This window comes from Lichenostomus cassidix, chromosome 24 (genome assembly GCF_008360975.1).
Source record: "Lichenostomus cassidix isolate B80296 chromosome 24, HeHo_3.0, whole genome shotgun sequence".
NCBI classification, from domain to species: Eukaryota; Metazoa; Chordata; class Aves; order Passeriformes; family Meliphagidae; genus Lichenostomus; species Lichenostomus cassidix.
The window spans coordinates 3,412,005-3,435,525 of record NC_139504.1 but is presented as its reverse complement, the minus strand read 5'-3'; the positions used below and the strand labels follow the sequence as shown (position 1 = coordinate 3,435,525).

Genomic DNA, 23,521 nt, shown 5'->3' with positions numbered 1-23,521 from the left:
CATCCCCAAGGCCATTTTCCTTCTTACATCCCCCAAATTCCAGCCTGAGCAGCCCAGCTGGATCTCAAACCTGTGCCTCTTCTTCACCCTGCTCTGCATCTTTCCCAGAACAGAGGAGGATCTCAGTGCTGGAAATCCCAAAACACAGATTCTCTCTGGGTACAGCCAATACATCCCTGCTCTGGCTCACACTGTGAAACCTCCAGCACTCAGAGATGTAGGAAAAATAAGAAATTCCAAGACAAACCCAGCTGTGAGTACATCAAGCAGCAGGAATGGAGCATGAAACCTTTCCAGAGTGCTCCTGCACCTTGCGCAACATCCCGGGATTGAAAAATGCCATGGAAAAAGACCAACACACACAAACTGCCAAGTGGGAACAGCTCGAGGAGGGCTGAGACTCAAATTCCTGGAAACTCGATGGGAATATAAATTATTCTTGCTCCTGTTGAGGTAATAAATGATGTCACTCGGATTTTCCCCTCCGATAAGAGCTTCTACCTGTTTGATTTGATAAAGGCAGCGTTGGTTATCTCCATTAATACATCAGATTTCTGACCACAGTTTGAGTCACTTACTGGTGGCACCACACAGTATCTCAAAGGGATTTAAAGTTTATGGATTATATAGTATTAAAGAGTATATATCATATTAAAGTTCATAGATTCTATAGTATTAAAGAACATATATCATATTAAAGTTTATGGATGATATAGTGTTAAAGAATATATATTAAATTAAAGTTTATGGATTATATAGTGTCAAAGAATATATACCATATCATATATATCATATTAAAGACTAAAGATTATAGAATATTAAAGAGCAACTGCTGAGTTGTTGGTCAGCAAGGTCAGATGAATGAAAGACAAGTCTTTCCCCAAATAATGTTAAACTGCAGAAAATCATTCCCCATCTTTCACTCAGCTTTCCATCAGTTCATCATTTTCCATCAGTTTCTCAGAAGTGAAATCAGCTTTGCTCCCAAGTGATGAGACAAGCCAGGTACCAGAAGTGTCACAAATCTCATTATCACTCCTGTCTGGGAGCTGTTAATTGGTGCCAGACTACCAAAGAGCTGTTCAGGTAAGAAAAACCACCAGGAAGTGCATTTCTCCCAGCTCAGCATGAAGGTGAAAAACACACAAAATGCAAGGCAAGGATTGAGAGTGAAGTCCAAACCACGAAGCTTCAAAGAGCATGAAATCCCTGCTGGCACCGAAATGGGGCAGAAATGTGACTTTGAGGGACCTCAGGCCCAGAGAACATCACCTGGGCAGGTGAGACACAACCTGCAGAGCTCTCCTTCAGCCCAGTGGGATCCCGAGGGGATCTGGAGCTGGAAAAAGCTCCGGAGGAAACTCCTGGCTCCCAGCAAGATGAATAATCCACCTGTTCCCTACTTGTGAGCAAACACTACAAAGGAATAATTAGAACCTATCTGACCTGAAACCCACATGCCCATTACTGTGGTATTTTTCCACCTACTCCAGGTGAAACAGAAGCTGGGCTGGCCCTGCGAGGGGAGGGGTGGAGTGGCAGCAGAGATGCTGATTTATAAAGCAGCAGCCAGCAGGGCTCGTTCTCCACAGGCTTGGGACAGGGAGCTCGTCCTGCCTGGAGGATGCCGAGGTGGGAGCAGAATTCCAGCTAACCCCTGCTGGCCACAGGACAGGGAGACACCACCTCGGGGAGCTTGGGGACTGCAGGACAGCTCTGAGCCACCACAGACCCCAAGACCCCAAGACCTTGGGCTTGTCGTCCAGAGAATTTGGGCTTTTCATCCTGAGAATTTGGGGTTTTCATCCAGAGAATTTGGGGTTTTCATCCAGAGAATTTGGGGTTTCCATCCAGAGGCTGTGGCTTGGCTGTTCCCCTCCACCAGGAAAGAAAGAAGCTCAGCAAGATGGTCAAGGTGGGTACAGAGCTCAAGGAACTGCACCTCGTGTTTCTTCTGAAGTTTAATTTGGTAAATCTGTGCTATAAATACAGGCTAAGTGAAGAACTGAATTAATACCTGGTGCCAGTTTGGGTTGGGAAGAATTCTTGGACTGGCTGAGCCAAAAATCTGAGGCAAAATCTGAGATTTTATGAAACTCTGAAGGCTAAAGGTTAACATAGGTCACGCTTGCAAGTGAGCAAAAGATTTTACTAACTTCAACAATTTTCTTTAGTTTTCTCCTCCTTCTGCTAAGTTCTCCCAGTAGAGAGCTGTTGCCTTTCTCTCCTGGTTTCTCTCCTTTATAGGGATTTTTTCTCTCCTTTATAGGGATTTTAAAAGCTGAACAGATTTTTGGGTGGGAGAGTTAAAGAGAGGAGGAGGAAGAGGAGGAGGAAGGTGAGGAAAAAAACCCAGTAGATAAAACAGATTGGGAATCTTCAGCATGGCAGAAGAAAAATACAAAGGACAGGCATGTCCTGTCTCTGGGTTGGGCATCACCAAACCAAATCAAGTGTTGGAATAGGAATAGGAATGGGAATAGGAATAGGAATGGGAATAGGAACAGGAATGGGAATAGGAATAGGAATAGCAATAGGAATATATAGGAATATATAGGATTAGGAATAGGAATAGGAATAGGCATAGGCATAGGAATAGGAATAGGAATAGGAATAGAATAGGAGCTTTTCAGGTCCATAACTACAAGATTGACTTTTTCTAAATAAAATGAGCATTTACAAATTTAGATTTGCATCAGCTGAGGATAAGGTGCCAGGGTTAAATCATAAGATATCCCAATGATTACTGGTTTTTCCTTGCTGTTTCCATTATTTGAGCTCCCTGTAAGCCATGGGGATCTCTACTCCTCATTGCTGTGGGATCTCCAAGGAGCCCCTTGGTGCTCTGCTGTCCCTCCAGGGGACATCCAGGGGGATCTCCCAAACATCTGGGCTTTAATCCACAAGGAAGCCTCCAAAATGAGGTCAGCCAGTGTGGTTTCCAGGATAATTGGGAGCTGGAACGTTATGATTATGCAGGAAGGGAAGTTTGCACTCCAGAGTTATCTGAGGGTTTGGAAACAGCACAACCCCCAAGTTATCTCGGGAAGCAAAACATTCCCTGAGGTCCAGCAGCCTCCCTGGGTCAACAGCTCCTTGTGCCTGATATTCTGTTGGCAAAAATAAGGGAGTTGTTGGCTAAATCCCTGCTGGTTCTGAGCTCTGTGTGAGCAGAAACACAGCAGCTCCTCCTTGGCTACCAGTCTGGTGTTTGCCTCCAGTCCTGCCTTTCGTGGAGTGCAAATAGAAATTTGTAAATGTTAATTTTAGCTAGAAAAAGTTAATCTTGTCCTTATGGACCTGAAAAGCTCCAGGAACAAGCAAGTTCTCAATGGATAATTTTCCCCTCCCTTTTACAGTTTTTTTTTTTGCTTTTCCACTGATCTCTTCTTGGAGCTGACAAATAAATTAATAATTTTCACTAGCAATGCTGAGGTCCTGGGCAGTATTTTCCTACACTTGGTGTTGGATCACAAACTGCTGGAAATATTGCACATCCCTAAAGGAATCTCTGTAATTTCCATCTGATGGTGTCCTGACCACAATCCCAGCAACACAACCTGGATGGATCTCAGGACAAGGCAGGAAAAAACACCTTGACAGCCAGGAGAAAGGGAATGGAGCAATTTGTAGGTTGCCTAAAAAGCAGTAGATCTGTCAGAGTTTGACTTTTTTTGTGGTCTTTTGCAGAAAAAGTCTGATGTTTACTCAGTTGAGATCTACGGGACAAAAGATCTGCGAAAACCAGAGATCGAGGATGAGGAGGAGAAGCACAACGACTTAAAAGGCAACAAGAAAAAAAAGAAGAAGGCAGAAGAGCTCAAGAAAGAGCTGGACCTGGTGAGTGTTGCTGAGCTTCCATCCCACATGCCATGAAAGCCAGGGAATTGCAGTGCCCTGCTCTGAAAATCCAGCACAGGGGAGGATTTTCCCCAGAAAGATGCTGTGCAGGATGAACACCTAAAACGGGAGAACAATTCTGATCTAATTAGGGCACCAGTGGTACAGAACATTATCTGCCCAAAAAAGGAGTCAATCATTCCCCAGATGGAATCACTGCCATCTGTATATCCTGACAACCTGCACAGCCAGCCAGGAGTCTGAGGGAGAGGCAGAATCCAGAGATCCCAGCATTTCCCAGCTTTAATTGGGATTTTACCCAATTAAAATTGGGGTTTTACCCAAATCAACTGCTCTGACCTTCAAGAAATCAATATTTCTCTCCTGCCTCACCACTGACCTGCTGGCTGCTCTTGGAAATGTTGCTTCCTCTCCACACATTCCAGTTTCCCAATCTGAAACATCAGGGTAATTATACTGACCTCTTTTCGGGATTGCTGGGAGAGCAGCTCACAGCAGAGGCTATTTACAGCCTGGGTGGCATTTCAGAGCTCAGGGAACCCCAAAATCAGAGATTGATCCCTCATTCTCTGATCAATTCACCCAGCAGGTTCATATCTCTCAGTCCCTGCTGTCTTTGCCACTAGGGGATTTGACTTCACTCGGTGTTTCCAAAGAGAAACCAAAGCACAGACAGGAATTGACTCACCCAAGTACCCATGAATCACCCTGAGAAAACAATTGGGAGATCTCGCAAATTCTTGGCTTCTAAATCCCAGTTCAGCACAAGATATAATTAGGCCAGCGATACCACAGAGGTGTCACTGCAGGCCAGGGAGAAGAGCTTTGAGATTTCCCTCTCCCACACCCTTTTTAACTGTGCTCAGAACCTGTTGCCTCTTTCCACCAGGCAGTGGAGGATAATTTCACATTCCCTGCCCTGGCAATCGAGGGCAGAGGTTGTTGTCACACACATTCTGAGCCCTGAGAGGAATTATTTGTCCCAGAGAAGCACAGGATGAACACACCATGCTGTTCTGGTGACAGATTTGCTGGAGGAGGGAGCTATTTGCAAAAGCACTCTGCAAATCAATAGAAAAAAAAACTTATAATTTTCCAGTGGAAGATATTTTGCTCATCAATGCGCAGGTTTGTCTAATTAATGAAAGTGAGGTGTCATACAATTGCATCCATGGTGGCAGGCAGTTTGAGCACTCTCCAGATCTGGAAATAAAAACTTCAACAGTCTGATGAGTTTTCTCACTGTAATTTTTTTCTCACTGTAATTTTCTCTCTCTCTCTCTCTGGGAATGCAGGATGATCACAGGCTCAGCACCTCGGAACTGGAGAAGAAGTATGGCACCAGCATTGACAAAGTAAGTCCTCAGGGCATCGTTAAGGAGCTCAATCAGTCACCTCTGGCCTCCCCAGAGCTTCCCAGGAGCAGCAATTTCATTATTAAATATGTGTGGCTGCACTGGTGTTCCCAGCAAAGCCTAAACCAGCAAGGAAATGTGCACTGACTTGGATTTAAAGTGGAATTTCCCAGTAAAGCCTAAACCAGCAAGGAAACGTGCACTGACTTGGATTTAAAGTGGAATTTCTCCCGAGTCTGGAGAAGGCTGAGCTACTGCTTTGAAATCCAAAATTCCCTGTGCAAAATGGGACCTCAGGAGCTCATTTTTCCTAAAGCTTTTATCTGATGTTTTGATTTCACCACAATTCATTTCTCACCATAATGATTTCCAGCAAAAGCTGCGTGGGACGAGCTGGGTGTGAAGGAAAATCTAGATTTGAGAAATTACACACCTGAGTCCCTTTGACACCTGACATTTGAATATCCAAGCAGTCAGCACAGCCAGAGCACAGACAAGAATCTCAAGAACCCCCTGAGCTGCAAGCACCTTGTGGAAATGCAGAAACAGCAGCAAAATACCCAATGTCAGTTTTTTCCTTGCCTTTCCAAACGCTTAGATCAGGTTTGTTTGATTGCCAACCACCAGAATGGAAACTCCTGATGGACTTGGCCTCAAATTCATTGCTCCAGGAAAGAAATAGCTGGTTCTTCATAACAGATAATTCACAGCAGCCACTCTGAAGGTTTGGAAATTGGAGTTGCAGGTCGTTTGTGACACAGTCAACCTCTGAATTTTGTTCTGAGCTGAGGGAAAACATCTTTTTCTCTGTGATTTCATTCTAAACGTGTCCCCTCCTTCTGCAGGGTCTTTCAAGTGCAAGAGCAGCTGAGATTTTGGCTCGGGATGGTCCCAACGCCCTCACTCCCCCCAAAGCCACCCCCGAAATCGTGAAATTCCTCAAGCAGATGATTGGAGGCTTCTCCATCCTGCTCTGGATCGGAGCTGGGTTCTCCTGGATCTCCTTTGGCATTCAGCTGGCTCAGGGAGTGGATTCAGCCTTCGACAACGTGAGTGCATGAGGAACCTCAGGGTCTGACCTGTGAGGATCTGAGGGGTGGAAATACTACACAGTTACTCAGTAACTACAAGGAAGCCTCTTGTTCTCCCCTTCTGCTGCTGAAGGTTTCTGATAAAAGCTCAGAAATGCCTCACACACCACTTGTTTAAAGAGTGCTGTGGGGAGGTTTTATAACCACTGGGCATAATCACAGCTCTTGAGTACTCTGAGAGCAGCACTGAAGTCTTTGACTAATTCCCTTTTGAGTTATACTCTGCTATTTAAAAAAAAAAAATTTTTGTTTGTTACACTCTAATTTGTTGGAGTTTGTGTCAGGTTAGACAAGGATTTTTGATAGATGGGAAAAATTAGTATTAAAACCCTTTTTTATACACACCAAAAAACCCCCAAAAGATTTAACTGATCATTTGCAGGGCAGCACTTGAAAGTCCTTTTCTTACCCTATCTTTAACCTGGCCAACACCTCATTTTAAAATCCTGCTGCAACAGAACTGTGATTTACTCTAGCAGAGGAATTGCTGAAAACTTGCCTTAAATTAACCAGATGATGTCTTTTATTGCTCAGCTCTACCTCGGAGTAGTCCTGGCTCTGGTTGTCATCCTCACTGGCATCTTTGCTTATTACCAAGAAGCCAAAAGCACAAACATCATGGCCAGCTTCAGCAAGATGATCCCCCAGGTGAGAACCACCAAGGCCTTCCAGCTGAGCTCAAAATTCACCCCAATAATGCATGAGGGAAGCCCAGATAACAAAATCCTGAATGCCAAACCATTACAGTGGTTGTTTTTATGGATCTGTGAATGGCAGGATGCACATCCTTGTTTTCCATCCACCCCTGGATTGGAGAGCTCAGCTCCCAGTTAAAACCTGGAAAGAAACAGGGAAATGTGCTGGTTTCACATTTTGCACAGCCCTGATGGTTGGAAGGCATTTCCCCATCTCCAAGGCCACATCCCTTCTCACATCCCCCAAATTCCAGCCTGAGCAGCCCAGCTGGATATCAAATCTGTGCCTCTTCCTCACCCTGCTCTGGATCTCAGAACAGACAGGAGGATCTCAGTTCAGAGGGTGGCACAAGGCTAATTTCTGTCCCATTTCTGCCTTCCAGCAAGCTCTGGTCCTCAGGGATGCCGAGAAGAAGGAGCTGCCAGCAGACCAGCTGGTGGTTGGGGACATCGTGGAGATCAAGGGTGGGGACAGAATCCCTGCAGACATTCGCCTCATCTTCACCCAGGGCTGCAAGGTGAGCAGGGCTGGGGAGAGCTCTGGGAAAGGGAAAACAGAGTTTGGAGGGATTTGTTGTATAGAAGGAGTTCCTGCACAGCCAATATGGTTTTTTGGATTAGACATGATTAATGAAATCAGAGAGCAGAAGCCTGAATGGGATGCTGAGCTCCTCTAGGATTGTCAGCTCCCTCCCTGGACACCCAAAGCCATCAGATCCAGGCCATGCTCTGGCCCTGCTCTTTGCAGATGCACCAACACAGGATTGAGGGTTTCCTCTGGAGGCAGATCCTCAAAACTGTGGGGTTTTTTTCAGGCTGCTGCTGAAAATCCCACCAGCAGACCCACAGCATTGGCTGAACTGAATACCCAGAGGAATCTGTTGTTTCAGGCATGGCAGAAGCTCAGAGAAAAGGCACTGAGAGATTTGGATGTCCCTGATTATTAACTAAGCTGCCACCTCAGCTCCTGGGCTGGACACCACTGTGCACTGCTGAATTAACATGGCCTTGTCTCTGTTTCATTAAAGGTGGACAATTCTTCACTCACAGGGGAGTCAGAGCCCCAGTCCCGCTCCTGTGACTTCACCCACGAGAACCCCCTGGAGACCAGGAACATCGCCTTCTACTCCACCACCTGCGTGGAAGGTGAGCTGATCCCGAAATTGGGCATGGAAATCCCACTGGATCCCCTTGCTCTGTTCCTCCACTGGCTCCAGCCACATCTACCATCCTCTGTGCACACCTTACATCCTTTTATCTTTGTTTCTAGTTAGTCTTTGACCTCCATTCAGCGACTTCAGGGGAAGTGAACATTTTTGTTCTCTGTTATTTATCAGGGTACAGAGAGAAGGGTCCCCAAAATGGTACCTGCACAGGTGCTGCTTAGTCCTGCTAACTCATTTAAGCAATTCTGCTTCAAGCAACTTCAGAGAGGTTTAATTTTTCATGAATTTCATTCTGAGCAGATTAAAATAAAGTGTGACCTCGGGGGTCACAGTTAGCATTTGTCCTAACACCCAGTGTGGTTATGGCTGCACTAATCAATTAATTGATTTGAATCTGAATCGATTTCAATTGTGGTTTTTCCAACACTACCTGTTGGGCTGCCAGGCTGCAGCTGCCTCGGGGTGTTTGTGTGCCCTGGAGGTGACAGTTTGTGTCCCTGCAGGCACTGCCACGGGCATTGTCATCAACACGGGTGACCGCACCATCATCGGCCGCATCGCCTCGCTGGCCTCGGGCGTGGGCAACGAGAAGACGCCCATCGCCATCGAGATCGAGCACTTCGTGTACCTGGTGGCAGGAGTGGCCATCTCCATCGGGGTGCTCTTCTTCATCATCTCCGTCTCCATGCGCTACAAGATCCTTGACTCCATCATCTTCCTCATCGGCATCATCGTGGCCAACGTGCCGGAGGGGCTGCTGGCCACCGTGACGGTGAGGTCCTGCTGGGTTTGCTGTTTGCCGCTCCAGCTCTGCCCTGAGTTGGGTCTGAATGGGGTGGAGGCTTTGATTCCAAGGATAAGCCCTTCCATTTGGGAATTCTGGTGTGACTGAGTCACTTGCCTTCAATCTGGTTTGGAAGGAGGCTCTCCAAGTGCTGCCGAGCACAATGATGTGACTCATTTCCCCACAACCTGTTCCCACTTGGAAGCAGGGACATTGTACCCTGAAAGCCACGTGAAAACTCCACTTATTCCCACGTATTCACCACTAAACTCCCTGGCTGAGAGGCAGAACACCTGCTGAGCACTGCTGGCTCTCAAGCACCCCAGCAGCAAACAACCAGAGTGAGAATGAAGGGAATTATTGCAGGATTTGTGAGGTTGGTGACCTGCAGCTCCCTGCCCATTGCAGGTCCTTCCATCTCAGACACTCTCTGGACTGATAAGACATTCCTATTTTATTTATATTTTTATATTTATATTATTATTTTTAATAATAAATTATATTATTATTATTATTATATCTATCAGGTTCCTATCAGCAGCAAATCTACTTGTTCTAATTACAACCCAACTAGTTTCCGATTTAGAATTATTCCAAAATTAGACTCCGATTCTAATTTTAAAAAAAGGGGGAAAAATGCAATGCGGCCAACAAAAAAGCTAAAAAAATTTAAAATATTGCCTTAAAAAAATGCCAAAATGAATAAAGGGCCCCTTTCCTCCCACCAGGTGAGTCTGTCCCTCACAGCCAAGCGCATGGCCAAGAAGAACTGCCTGGTGAAGAACCTGGAAGCTGTGGAAACGCTCGGCTCCACCTCCATCATCTGCTCTGACAAGACAGGAACTCTCACCCAGAACAGGATGACTGTTGCCCACCTCTGGTTTGACAACCAGATCTACTCAGCCGACACCAGTGAAGATCAGACAAGTAAATGTGGGATGTGGGAAGGGGAGGATCTGGGATCAAAGCTGGGATGTCCGCTGGGAATGGCTTTTGATGGCTAAATCAGACAGATCTTCCTTCTGCACGTGGAAATGCCTTTGTAGCCATGCAGAGAGGTGAAAAGAAGAGTTAATATTTGAACTCCACTCATAGAAGTAAATCTGGAGGAGGTTCTACTCCATAGCCTTTTGCCAAGAGTACATTTAGTAGGGAGTTAAGCATAGAAACATCACCCAAACTCCTTTGCCAACACTGAGGGAGGTAAATTCACATAAAAATATTTTTCCATAAAAGAACCTGTCAATTTTTTTTTTTTTCTGCAAATAAGCCAATTCTGCTTTTTCACTCTTAAGCTCCTGCTTGTGCCATGCACTGTGCTAAAGGCTGCAATGTGTGTTTTACTCCTCCCAGCTCAGCCCTTTGACCAAAGCTCTGCCACGTGGACAGCGTTATCCAAAATTGTCACTCTCTGCAACCGGGCGGAATTCCGGCCAGGACAGGAAAACCTCCCCATCATGAAGGTATTGCTGACTTCACACCAGCTTATTTCCCTTCCTCTGGAAGAGCAATTTGCTCTGCTGGGCTTTAGCAATCTCATTTTACCATGCCAGCCCTCTAAGTTCCTACTGACAGAGGTTTAACTGCTGCTCACTCACACAAGAGGGAAAAAACCCACACAGCCAAGAGGATGAATTCACAAAATCACAGAATATCCTGAATTGGAAGAGATCCAAAAGTCCAATCCTGGCCCTGAATAGGACAACCACAAAAAATCTCTGTGCCTCAGAGCATTGTCCAAACCCAGCTGTGCCTGCCAGGAAAAAGGCAATACAAGTGGCAGTAATAGTAATTACTGCACTATTAATTTAATATAGCAGAGGTGAACATGTCTTAATTAATGTCTTTCCACATGACTGCTTGAAGGTAGTAAATTCCAGTCACTGGGCTACCAGAACAAATTTATTGTTCACTCATCAATGCCATCCTCAAATTAATTGGGGTTTGTCCCTCAGCTCACCTGCAGTGACTTGAGTGTGACCCCAAATCTGCTTTACAGCTCCCAATACTCTTTTCTTCTCTTTGCTGAGGCTCAGTTCCAACTCCAAGAGCAAACTAGACATCCCAATTTTCTATTTTAATTTTAATTCTATTTTAAAATAAAAATATTGTTCTGGGACTTCTTGAATATAGTAGTGGGCACAAAAGAAGAAATCAGCTCAAAGCACCTGGACTTTTGCAATTCCACGATTCCATGACATGCTGCACAAGGAATCTACATTTTTATATTCAAGAAGTCCCGGAAAAATATTAAAGTTTCTTCCTTTGTGCCCACAGAGGATTGTGGTTGGAGATGCCTCTGAAACAGCTCTGCTGAAATTCTCTGAGGTCATTCTGGGGGATGTGATGAGCATCAGAGCACAGAACAAGAAAGTGGCTGAAATTCCTTTCAACTCTACCAACAAATTCCAGGTGGGTTTCATTTTTTTTTTTTTAATCATGCTGGATTGATTGTTTCTATCACTGGGCCTAATGTGACAATGGGTGACCCTGAAGCCTTAATAGGGTAATTCAACAACAGAAGAAATTTAAGTTGTAATGAATGTATTTCAGTGGATTGATGGCAATTTAAGCTGCAATGAATACATCTCAGTGCGTTTGATGGAGTACATGACATCCTAATGGCAAAGAACATTAATTCCATGCAAAACTAGAAACAAATGAGGACCATTTAAGCTCTTCCAGCTAATTTCCTGTTTGTGGCACAGCTTTCCATCCATGAGACCGACGACCCCCACGACAAACGCTTCCTGCTGGTGATGAAAGGAGCCCCAGAGAGGATTTTGGAGAGGTGCAGCACCATCATGATCAACGGCAAGGAAGAGCCTCTGGACAGTGAGAAGGCAGAAGCTTTCCAAACAGCCTACATGGAGCTGGGGGGCATGGGAGAGAGAGTGCTGGGTGAGTGCAGCTGCAGGGACTGCCTGGGAAAACGGAGCAAAATCCAGCTGTAAAATCTGTGAAATGGGGTTTAAAGTCTTGGCATATCCAGCATACCTGGAAAAATGGTTCAGTGCACTGGGGTTGCACAAACAAGGGCAAACCCTCATGATTTATCAAGCTCTTCTCTTCCTCCCACTATCTCTTGCCCATCCCATCACCCTCAATCTCTCTTCAGGTTTCTGCCACTTGTACCTGCCTGAAAACCAGTTCCCAGAGAGCTTCCAGTTTGACACAGATTCCATGAACTTCCCCACCTCCAACCTGTGCTTTGTGGGTCTCCTGTCCATGATTGACCCTCCTCGTTCCACAGTGCCTGACGCTGTCTCCAAGTGCCGCAGCGCTGGGATCAAGGTAGGGATTTGTCAGGGAAAAACGTGGTGATTCCGCTGCTGAAAGGCTTCTGGTAATTGTTTTAGGTATTTAAAATAGAAGATCTTCCACCACATCATCATTAATTATCTTTCTTCCAACACAACAGCTCCCAAAAATCCCAATGTTAGTTAATGCCATCCTGTAATTGCAGCTTAGAAAGTCCCCAGAGGCAAAACATTGTCATTTAAGTGGGAATCAGACTACAGGAATTGCACAGAGTTTTAAAACTGGAAATCCAAATTTGCAAAAACTCAGATACTCTCTCATCAGATGAGTTTTTAGAATATAGAACCCACACCAGCTGGAATTACTTGTTTGTAAACTGAGCAAGGTGACAGAAAAAATTCTAGAGAAGGCAGCAGGACACAGGGAACCTGATACGAACATTTATTCAAAGGAATCACTAATCTCAAAACCATTCAAGTTGAACCTGAAGTATTAATTTCCCTAATTTCATTCCCAGGGGACCCACAAGTAAACTTTCAGCTCCAAGCAGAGGTGAAATCTATCTAAATCAGGGGAAAATCATATTTGGAATTACAGATCTCAGAGGAGATGAATCCCAAGCCCCAACCCTGATGAAATTTTCTGTAGCCTGAAGACAAATCTGGCAACTTCTCTTCAAGAAAAGCGAGGAAAGGCTGTGCCTTATCTGTCAGGACACCTCAGTCACAAGGATCCATTTTAAGATGCAATATTCTAACAAACCCTCCCCACTGCACATACCTAATATAGATCCTTATATAAAGGCTCCTTTATTCTGCATTATTGTAATCTGGCTGCCTGTGAGTTCTTCCCTCAGAGCCCTGCTAAAGCAGCCTCAGTCAGGAGAGGCAGAGCCCAGATGTCAGTCAGAGCTGGGCAATTACATCCCATAATCTCCCTTTATTGTGTGCACAGCACTGCTCTGATCCCAAACTGCTTCCTGCTCCGCAACAGTGGACATTCCCCTTATCTCTGCCTTATCCCTTGGTCACTCACTTGTCCCTGCTCAGGTCATTATGGTCACTGGTGACCATCCCATCACGGCCAAGGCCATCGCCAAGAGCGTGGGCATCATTTCAGCCACCAGTGAGACCGTGGAGGACATTGCCAAGCGCCTCAACATCCCCGTGGAGCAGGTGAACAGGAGGTGAGAGCCAGCAGAGCCTGGGCAGCACCTGAGCCTTCATTTCCCTGCTCTCTCCACCCTGATTTTATCCCCCAGCCCCTCTGCTTCCTGCTTTTTTTGCGACACATTCCTGCCCTCGTGGCGTCTCCACTGAAATGTGCTCACTTTGTGGTTTTCATCTTTGCTGCCCTTGAGGAAAATCTAGCAAATTAGGCTTTGCAGATCACGTGGAAGTTGCTGTCACTGCCCGTTTGACAAAACATACACGAAATGTAAATTCAGCATCACACGACCTCATTTGGACCATCAGCCCAAATTCCTCCTTCACCCCTTAAGTGCTGAAACAATAACATCACAAGGGCAGGATGGAAGCTCTTTGCAGAAGCCATGTCTTCCTCTGTCCCTCCCACTGAGAAGCCTCTTTGAAATGCTTTTTCTGAAGCTTCCACGAGTCCTCTCAGTCTCCAGGTAACTCTGAGCCACTCTGGAGTTCTGCAGCACCTGCTGGTTAACAACAAACCCCTCTGCAACTACTGCTTTCCCCCTATCCAGCTGCACCCACATTTGACCACACTATTTTTACCCTTTCAACCTGGAAATTCACCCCTGGAAATGCCCTCCTGCAGGGAGGCCACAGCAGCCGTGGTGAACGGGATGGAGCTGAAGGACATGAGCTCGGAGCAGCTGGATGAGATCCTTTGCAACCACTCCGAAATCGTCTTCGCCCGAACCTCACCCCAGCAGAAGCTGATTATCGTGGAGGGCTGTCAGAGGCAGGTGAGGCTGGCAAAGGTCACCCACAGATCCCAGGGCTGGGAGCCAATTCCCAGTGCTCCCCGAGCTCTGTTTATACTCTTTTCCCCGTGCCAGAACATTATCTAACAGATTGCCACAAACACTGCCTGGACTCAGTCCAAGCCGCTCAGATTCCTGCTACACTCCTGGTGGCAAAATGAGTTTTTCCCCCGAGTCTGGAGCTGCAGTCAGGGTCTGGCTTGTCCCTGTCACAGCTGTGCTGCACACAAAGCCTCCTGTGTCCTGTTTGGGAAGGAGAATTTCCTCAGAAATTCTTTAAATCCAGATAAAAGCAACGGTGCTGCCACATCCTCTCATCTTATCTCCTGTGGCTGCTCAGAGCGACGTCCTCCTGCCCACAGGAATGTTTGGGAGTGGAATTGTTTAGTGGCTCAACAGGTGAACTCACAGGTCTTTTCCACCCTAAACCACTTATGACTCTGAGGTATGAACCCCACGAAATGCCAGAGCATGATTTATGCACCACCAAGCCTTATCTGTGTTACTTCCCAAGGCTGTAAATCAGGAAGCAGGAATTAAGGAGAATTTGTCCCATCCATGGGCAATATTATGTAAAGCAGCCTGGAGTGCAGCCAGCACAGAAAGGGAAAAGAAAAAAAAGAAAAAAAAAAAGGCATTTACAGATATCTGTAAAAGACAAAAATTGCCATCAAAATACTCTCCACTCAAAACTGACATCTTCCTAGTAGATTTTGTGAATTAAATCCACGCTACTGCTGTGCCTGGACTGAGCAGAGAAGACGTGGTACAAGATATTATTTTATTTTTGTACCTCTGCCAGCACTAAGCTTCCCAATCAGCACTATCAGCTCGCTGGGTTTAAGCCTGGAGTGCTCTCTGGAGAGTGAAAAAACAGAGATAAAATCTTTCCATTTCACGTGTACTTTATTTTTTGAATGGTCTCTGCTAGGCACACGGTGGGTAAACGTGTTCTGCACTGCTCAGACACCCACACTGCGGGCAGATTTGGCTCTTGAGAGGATGAAAAGGAACAAACCTCCCCCAGCCAGGCTCCAGCTATGTTTAGTGCTTAGAGCTTATAAGCCCTTCAGTACATGGCATTATTTATAGGTAGTGACACTGTGCTCAATCCCCCCAGGCACAGGAAATTCAGCATTTTATTAATCAGTTTTTCCCCCACTCTGAACACCCTGCCTTGCATGGAGCCACAGACTTCTGCATCAGCTAGAGCACAGCCTCAAGTTGGTTTCACAGGGAGATAACAAAGAAGATGAGCTGGATAATCAGAGTTTTCCATCTTTTGGATTATGAGAGAAATCCCAGCACAGAGGGATGATGGCCAGGAGCTGTTGGGATAGGATGAGAATGGGATCTAACTCAACACTTACAGAATTTACAGTTCAGCTGGAACCTGGCTGACTCTGTAGCCCTTCCTAAAACAAAAAATAAAAAGGAGAAGAGAGGTTGTGTTGATCAAATCCCCCACAGATGTCAGGGGTGAAGCTGGCTCTGCTCACACAGGGATGGATCATGGCCACAGAGCAGACATCCAAATCTTTAATCCTCCTTCTATTCCAACTATCACATTAATTGCATTTGAAATGCATCTATGTCCACTCTTCAGGATGCAGTGGATCACATCCCTGAATTTTCCATGTTTTTGCTCTAAAGGGAGCCACACAAATTTCTGAGGTTGCTCTCCCAACCCTACCCACCACCCTCCTGGTCCCTGCCTGTGTTTAATGTGGGTTCATAGAGGATTCAGAGCTCCCAGTCAGAATTTTTCTGCTAGAAATACAGATTGATGATGGCAGGATTCACCCTCTCCTCCCAAATCCACAGCTGGATCCTTTTGCTTGTTCCAGGGAGCAGTGGTTGCTGTGACTGGAGATGGAGTCAATGACTCCCCTGCCCTTAAAAAAGCAGATATTGGGATTGCCATGGGGATTGCTGGTTCTGATGCAGCCAAAAATGCAGCTGACATGGTCCTGCTGGATGATAACTTTGCTTCCATTGTCACTGGAGTGGAGGAAGGTAAAGATAATGTTGTTTCTCCCATTTTGAGCTGCAAGCTACTGCCAGAGCCTCCTGATCTTTCCCTCCTCTCTTCTCTTTCTGCATCTGTTATTTGATATTTGGGAAAGCTGGGAATTAATTCAATTTACACACAACAATCAGAGAATAAGGAAATCCTCTCCCTCTCTCACACAGAATAACGCTTTGCTGTCTCTGTTTGATCAAACTCCAGATAAAAGCACTTCCTGACTCGTTCCAGTGCAGTTTGAAGCCTCACAAAGATATAAATTGTTTTCTCCACATTTTCCCCTCTATTACTTTCTCACACATCACCTTCACCTTCCTCTGACAGGAATACTCATCCCACTCTTCTTCCACTGTGAAGAGCTTGTGGTTTCCATTACAACTACAGCATTTTGGGGAATGGGACTTTTCCCCTCAGACTTCCTCACTGAAGGAAATGTTCTATTACACTTGAGTTTTCAGAAGGTTCTAAGGGAGGGTTGTTTAAAAAAAAAAGACTAAAAACAACAAAATAAGCTACGAAATGCATGAGGAAACATATGAGGAAAAGTAAAAATAAGCAGTAAATGTTTTCACTTCATTTAGATAAATTTCAATTTTTTTCTGGAAAGCCTAAAAATAAAATACGAACCTAAATATATAAAGTAATAATACAAAAGAAAAAGATAAAAATTCCCTTTGACAGAAGTATTTTCTCTCCCCCCAGGCCGCCTGATCTTTGACAACCTGAAGAAAACCATTGCCTACACCCTGACTAAGAACATTGCTGAGCTCTGCCCCTTCCTCATCTACATCATTGCCAGCATCCCAATGCCCATTGGCACCATCACCATCCTCTTCATCGACCTGGGCACGGATATTGTGAGTTTACAGCCATTTCCTGCTGGAAATTCCTGTCCAGGGAGAGGGAATGGGGGCAAAGGGACATCCAGAACAGAGGGGTTGGTGGCTTTACCCTACAGCTGAGTGAGGCAGTGAAAAAGGGGATTAAAAGCAACCAGGTGGAGAGGAAGGAGAGTGGAAAACAACAGAGGGGGAGCAGAGAGCAAAGACATCTGATCCAGGCTAAGATCAGCAGGGAGCAAATATCTGGGGGTTTTAATTGAGGGATCAGAGGGATTTCTGCAGCTTCCTGCCATCCCATCCAGCCCAGCCCAAGGGATCTGAAAGAGCCTTCAGTGTTCACCAGATCTGTGGAAATCCCAAACTTCCCCAAACCCTTCCCACCTTCAGAGGAATCCACACAGATTCCTGTACCTGCCAGCCTCCAACAGAACCACTGGGAACTGAAAATTGCTGAAAACCCCCCAGAATCAGGCAAAAGCTGCCCCCCCAGACCCTGATGGGTTGTTTCTGTCACAGATCCCCTCGGTGGCACTGGCATATGAGAAAGCTGAGAGTGACATCATGAACAGGAGGCCTCGGAACAAGAGGAAAGACAGGCTGGTGAACGAGCAGCTGGCTGTGTATTCATACCTGCAGATAGGTAGGTTGGACCCCAAACTCTGCCTTGTGTCAGCAAAGCAACACAGACTCAGATTGATTTGTTTTTAAAAAAAAAAAATTGGGGGCTGGGACTCAGCTCCTTCCTCTGCAAAGTCACCAAGCCCATCTTGTTGCTCATTATTCAGCAATAAAAACATGTTTTATCTACAGAGGGCAAGAAATTTAGAGCACCAAGATCTCTCAACCCACCTTTAGCATGTTTCAATTTCATAATTGTCATTATTTCCATATTATTCCATGCCTTCTTCTAGATTTACTACTGAAGATCCAAAATCCTTCTTGAGCAATTGTTTCTTGGGTGATAAAACAATGTTTTATCTACAGAGGGCAAGAAATTTAGTGCACCAAGAACTCTCAAACCACCTTTAGCATGTTCCATACATCCAGCACATCCCCCAGTGCTCCTCAACTTGGGGTTTTCCTCATTCCTGCCCCCATAAATTATTTTTGCAGGAATCATGCAGTCAGTGGGAGCTTTTGTCACCTATTTCACCGTCTATGCCGAGCAAGGATTCCTCCCTTCCACCCTGCTGGGAGTGAGAGTCGACTGGGAGAGCAATGCCATCAATGACTTTGAGGATTCTTACGGCCAGCAATGGGTAAAGCAGCCCTGAAAACTCCCTGCTCTGTCTCTCGCCCACCTGCTGCTTAAAAATTCTGTGCTCTCGCCCAGAATAAAGGGGTAGGGAATGCAAATGAGGTTTAAATGCAAATAGAATTTAGTTTTCATCCAATGTTGCCTAGGGAGAGGTTGTTTAGAGCTCCCTGCCAGGCAGCTCTTCCATTCAGCCTCTGCTCTTTCATTCATTCTCCTGTAATTTCTCACTCAGAGGTGTATCTTGCTCTCTGGACTTAATGTTCGAACTCCTCCAAATCAATCATTGCCATCCTCTGCCAGCCCTGCTAATGAGCAGCACCTCTGCCAAGCCCTGTGCAGCCTCCCCCTCCCTCAGCCTGCAGCATCACAAGGCACAGGAGGCACCAATAAATCCACATAAACACCCCTCAGCCCCAGCTCGTGCTGCAGCCTCGTGACTCGCGGGCTAAAACTGAACCAAATCGCACCACTCTGTGCCTAAATCTGGAGTCACTCTGCCTTCCCACCTTGGGAACTGAAATAAAGCCTCCCAGCAAGGTTTGGAATGGCCTGGGGGAGATGTGAGGCTCTGATTTACCACTTTTGTTTTGGTGTTTCCTTCACAGACCAAATACCAGCGGACATACCTGCAGTGGACTGGCTACACTGCCTTCTTTGTCAGCATCACCATCCAGCAGGTGGCTGATCTGATCATCAGGAAAACACGCAGAAATTCCATTTTCCGGCAGGGCCTCTTCAGGTGGGTTTTGCAGACAATCCCACAATGATCTGGGTGGGAAAGGACCTTAAAAATCATCCCATTCCACCTCTGCCATGGCAGAGACACCTTCCACCATCCCAGGGTGCTCCAAGCCTCACTCAGCCTGGCCTTGGACACTTCCAGGGATCCAGGGGCAGCCACAGCCTCTCTGGGAATTCCTTTCCCAGAGCCTCACCTGGGAAGAATTTCCCTCACAGGGAAGGATTTTCTCCTATCTAATCTAAACCCACAGCTCAAGTCAGCCTCCTGCTCCGTCCAGGAGCTCAGTGATTTGCCCCTCTCACTTTCAGTCTTTGCACAGAGATTAAGTCTGGCCTTAAGCAATCACAAATCTCAGGCAAATATTTTATTACACCTCCCCTCAGCCCCTTTCCCACTTCAGGATAGAGGTTTTCTTTAAAGACATTGTGCTGGTTGCACTGAAAATGCTCTGAAAATCAGCTTAAAACTAACTCCCCATTCACTAAAATGTTTACTATTAAAAAAAACCAGGAGTTTCTCTCCCAGATTATTTTCTGCACTCCTTTATGTGCTTATCAAGAGATAGCAGGTCTGGATTTCTCTGAGATAACTCCAGCTCTGAGGAGGGAGATAGCAGCTGGCCAAACTGGCCAGGACAGTGCTGGCCGCCCTCTGCAAACCTCCCTGCGCCCTCCAGTCCCAGGGGAGCTGCAATATCAAATTATCCAAATACCCAAATCTCAGCTGGGCCAGAGGCCAGCAGGAAAGCTGGCATTGACTCTGGGCTTTCTGATAGCAGAGCAATTTGTTTTCCATCCTTTATCTGCAGCTACACCTAGGTGTGCTTCCTCCTTGCATTAACACCTGAGTCACCCTGAGCATTGCCAGCCACAGGAGCCTTGAGCAACTCAGCCTGGGTGTCTCCTGCAGGGATTGGAGCTGGGAATGCTGCCAGGAGAGCCAGGAGAACTCAGAGTGCAATACAGAGCTGCCCAGCCCAGCCCCTGAGTGCAGGGAAATGCAGAGAATTGCAGGGAATTTCATGGAATGGTAGGGAATTTCAGGAGGTTCCTGCAGGCACTGAGGGGTTTGACTCTTCCTCTCTGCTTTTCCTGCAGGAACAAAGTCATCTGGGTGGGGATTTTCTCCCAGATAGGAATTGCTCTGATCCTCACCTACGGCCTTGGACATGTCACAGCCCTGAACTTCACTCCACTCAGGTGAGTTCTGATGCCACTGAGCTTCCCCTGTGCCATCTGATGGGCTAACCTAAAACAGAGGTTAGAATAAGTTCAGAGAATAAAAAGCAGTTATATTCATTGAAGGATTTCAGATGTATTTAGGGCAGACAAAGCCACCTAGGGCTACACCCAAAATGGACAGCAGGTCATGAGTTTTTCATACTTTATAAGTTCTGTCCATTTGCATATTGAGGTTTAATCCTCCAATTACAGCTTCAGCTAATGAAGTCAATTACTCCAAGTTTGCTCCCCAGTTCACTGCTGTTTACATATCTTGGGGCTCTGAGACAGTGAGGTGTCCTTGAGGTTTGAGCTTAGAGAGGAATTATTTTGTCTAAAAATGAGAGAACAGCAGCTTAGCACCTGTATGGAGCCCAGAGTTATACACTAAAAATTACAGGATTACAGATACATGGCAAATATAGAAGCTAAAATCCTAAGGCATCACTCCTTCCCTCCTCATCTGGACACACAATGGGAGCAGGAAGCCCATGCAGCACCACTCCACGAATAATATTTAAAAACATTCATTACATTTATCACTAATTCTTGGCCAAAAAGGACATTATTGCCAGAATTTCCACATTATTCTGTGGCTTCTCCTAGATTTACTACAGAGGATCCAAAAACCTTCTTGTGCAAACCAAACATTTAAATATTTCTTTGGTGACAACAGACAGCATTTAACATTCATTCCAAACAGACCACAGTCAGGTGATTTATTACTGTGATACCAGCAGGCAACACTCCCTTCTGAACAGGACCTGGAATAAATTAATCCATTAACTAAAGACTGGGGGGTTTCACATCACATCATCAATCCCAGTGATTAATTAAGAAAAAGAAGAGGCCCAAGAGGCCAGATTTGTTTCAGTGCCATTGAACAGCACAGCCAGAGAGCCCAGAAGTGCAGCTGAGCTGGTTCTGGATGTTTCTGTTCCCTGGCAGGTTCCAGTACTGGTTTGTGGCTGTGCCTTTTGCCATCCTCATTTGGGTCTACGATGAAATCCGCAAGCTGCTCATCAGGAGATACCCAGGAAGTGAGTGCATTCTCCTAATTAAATCTTACTTTCATGTTTTAATTAAATGTGGTTTTTCCCACCCTTTCACTCCCACCCACAGCTGACTGCTGAAAAACAAACCATTTCCCCCAATGATTGCTTTTCCTTTCTGAGGAAAAAATAACCAATTTTTCTTGTTTTAAATTCCCTTCCTTCTCCTCCTGCAGGCTGGTGGGACAAGAATATGTATTATTGAGACAGCCCTGGGCACAGGAGAGCTCCTTCCCCAGCTGACCCAGCCTCTGCTGCTTTCAAGTCCTGCCTGTGCAATATCAAGCATGGATTCACCCCGTGCTGGGGTGAAGAGATTTCATGAATTGAATGAAGAAACAAGGACTTTAGAGGCTGAGAAATTACCTCCCACTGTACTGTAAAGCCTGGAAATTGAAATACTACCTATTTTTGTAACAGCTACGATTTTCCCCTCGTTCAAAGATGAAGCTGGAGAGCACTCTGAGAGGAAAACAAACAAAAGACAGGAATCCCACACAATCCGAGGCATTCATTTGCACTGAAGGTGTTATTTGCTGGTTTTTGTTCGGGTAGAACTGAATTCCAAGGGAGTGCATAGCTCTGTTTTACCTCGCCAAGGGTAAAAGTGCTGTATAGGAATAATTTGATAATAAAATGGTTTTTTTTTCCAGAAAACTGTTCTCTGTCTTATTTTTTTATAGAGACAAAAAGGAAATGAGTGGAATAGGGTCACAGAGGAAAGAAGAGGTTTTCTTACTGTGCTTTTTAAATCCCTATTAACAGACCAAACATTGATCCATTCTGACAAAGGTGTCTTGAAAATCAAGGTTAAAACCAGCGGATTTGAACACTTTGAGATCCCAAATTCAGTGCTCGCCTCCCAAAGGTGACAATCTCCAAGACAAAATAGATATTAGAGTCATTAGTTTTAGGATTAATTAGGTATTTAGGATTAGTTAGGTACAGGTAAAGTCCTATTTGAAACCAAGTCTTGCATGAGGTGACTTTAGCAAGAACCAGTAGGAACATTTCTTGTTCTGCCAAAAGCTTTCCCCATCTTAAAACAAAAAAAAAAAAAAATAAACATTCCATGTTGATATTTCATTTTTAAATACAAGCCTAGACAAGTTTTAGACCACAAGCAGAGGCAGAATATTGCAGCAAACATCAAGAGGGATTATAGAGGAGAGAAACCAAGGGAAGAGCTGAGGGAGGAGAAGGAGAGGAGTTGTTTCCAATCCAAAACTATTCCCAAAATCCACACCCATCCCTGCTAGGAGATACTTTTTGAATTTTGTGACCTTCCTTCCTCAAAACCCCTCACCTCACAGCCTAGCTGGGCACTAATTACTCCCATATCAATTATCCCAGCTATCAGTGTTTTTCCTGTAGACAAGCAAAGAAGAGGAATTCCCAAGGAAGGAGGAAGAGAGCAGAAAATGAGCCTGAAAACAACGGGTGGGTCCAGATAATTCCAGATAAACGCGCTGTTATCACGGTGATGCAATCCTGGAGCTCAGCAGCAGCACGGGCTGAGGTGCCAGGGTGGCTCATTTCACACCTTGGCACTCGCCAGCAGCCAGCACTGATTTATTTTATCTCCTGGTTCAAAGATAGGGAAGATATGAGGAGCAGCTGCAGCACAACCTGCTTTGCAGCACCTGCGGATTGCCCGAAATTCCTGTCCAAATGGAGGGAAGAAGAGGAAAGGAAAAGAGGAAATTCAGGGTGAGGGAGCTGCACAGAAGCAGGAGAGAATACAGTATTATTATTTCGCTTCAATATTACTATTTTGCTTCAAAAACAAAACGCATTTTTTTGAAACAACCTGGGAAAAATGCCTGGAAAGTCATGTGGAATATTATTTTACTTCAGTATTATTATTTTGCTTCAAAAACAAAACGTGTTTTTTTGAAACAACCTGGGAAAAATGCCTGGAGAGGTCACCTGGAATACCCCTGGGGAGGTTGTGTGGAATTATCTAGGATTAAAAGCACACTGGCTGCTCTGCAAAATCTGATTTTTCCCACGGGCTGAAGACTACAAAGAATTCTTTCAAAAAGGACTTTCTCTCGTTGTGCTCTAACTCCTGGCAGTTTTCACCTCGTAAACACATCCCTGGGAAGAGCAGGAGGCTTTTGGCTCTCCCTGTTTTGTTTTGTTGCTATCTGGATAAAACCACAGCACCTCTGGCTGCAGCCACAGCCAACAGATTTTGCTGCCAAA

At 45.5% G+C, this 23,521-nt stretch overlaps 1 protein-coding gene across 1 annotated transcript; it reads left to right on the top strand.

Annotated features, from left to right (window-relative positions):
* Positions 1–1,587: 1,587 nt before the first annotated feature.
* Positions 1,588–21,960, top strand: ATP12A (ATPase H+/K+ transporting non-gastric alpha2 subunit). The gene is made up of 23 exons (XM_085082027.1): positions 1,588–1,915; positions 3,691–3,840; positions 5,157–5,216; positions 6,062–6,265; positions 6,842–6,955; positions 7,386–7,520; positions 8,031–8,148; positions 8,672–8,945; positions 9,686–9,879; positions 10,306–10,415; positions 11,230–11,364; positions 11,661–11,853; positions 12,071–12,246; positions 13,263–13,399; positions 14,005–14,155; positions 16,021–16,189; positions 16,902–17,056; positions 17,558–17,681; positions 18,155–18,300; positions 18,905–19,038; positions 20,139–20,240; positions 21,210–21,301; positions 21,490–21,960. Exons 1-23 carry the CDS (start codon positions 1,907–1,909, stop codon positions 21,516–21,518), a joined length of 3,111 nt encoding a protein of 1,036 aa, XP_084938153.1. The 5' UTR covers positions 1,588–1,906; the 3' UTR covers positions 21,519–21,960.
* The last annotated feature ends 1,561 nt before the right edge of the window (positions 21,961–23,521 follow it).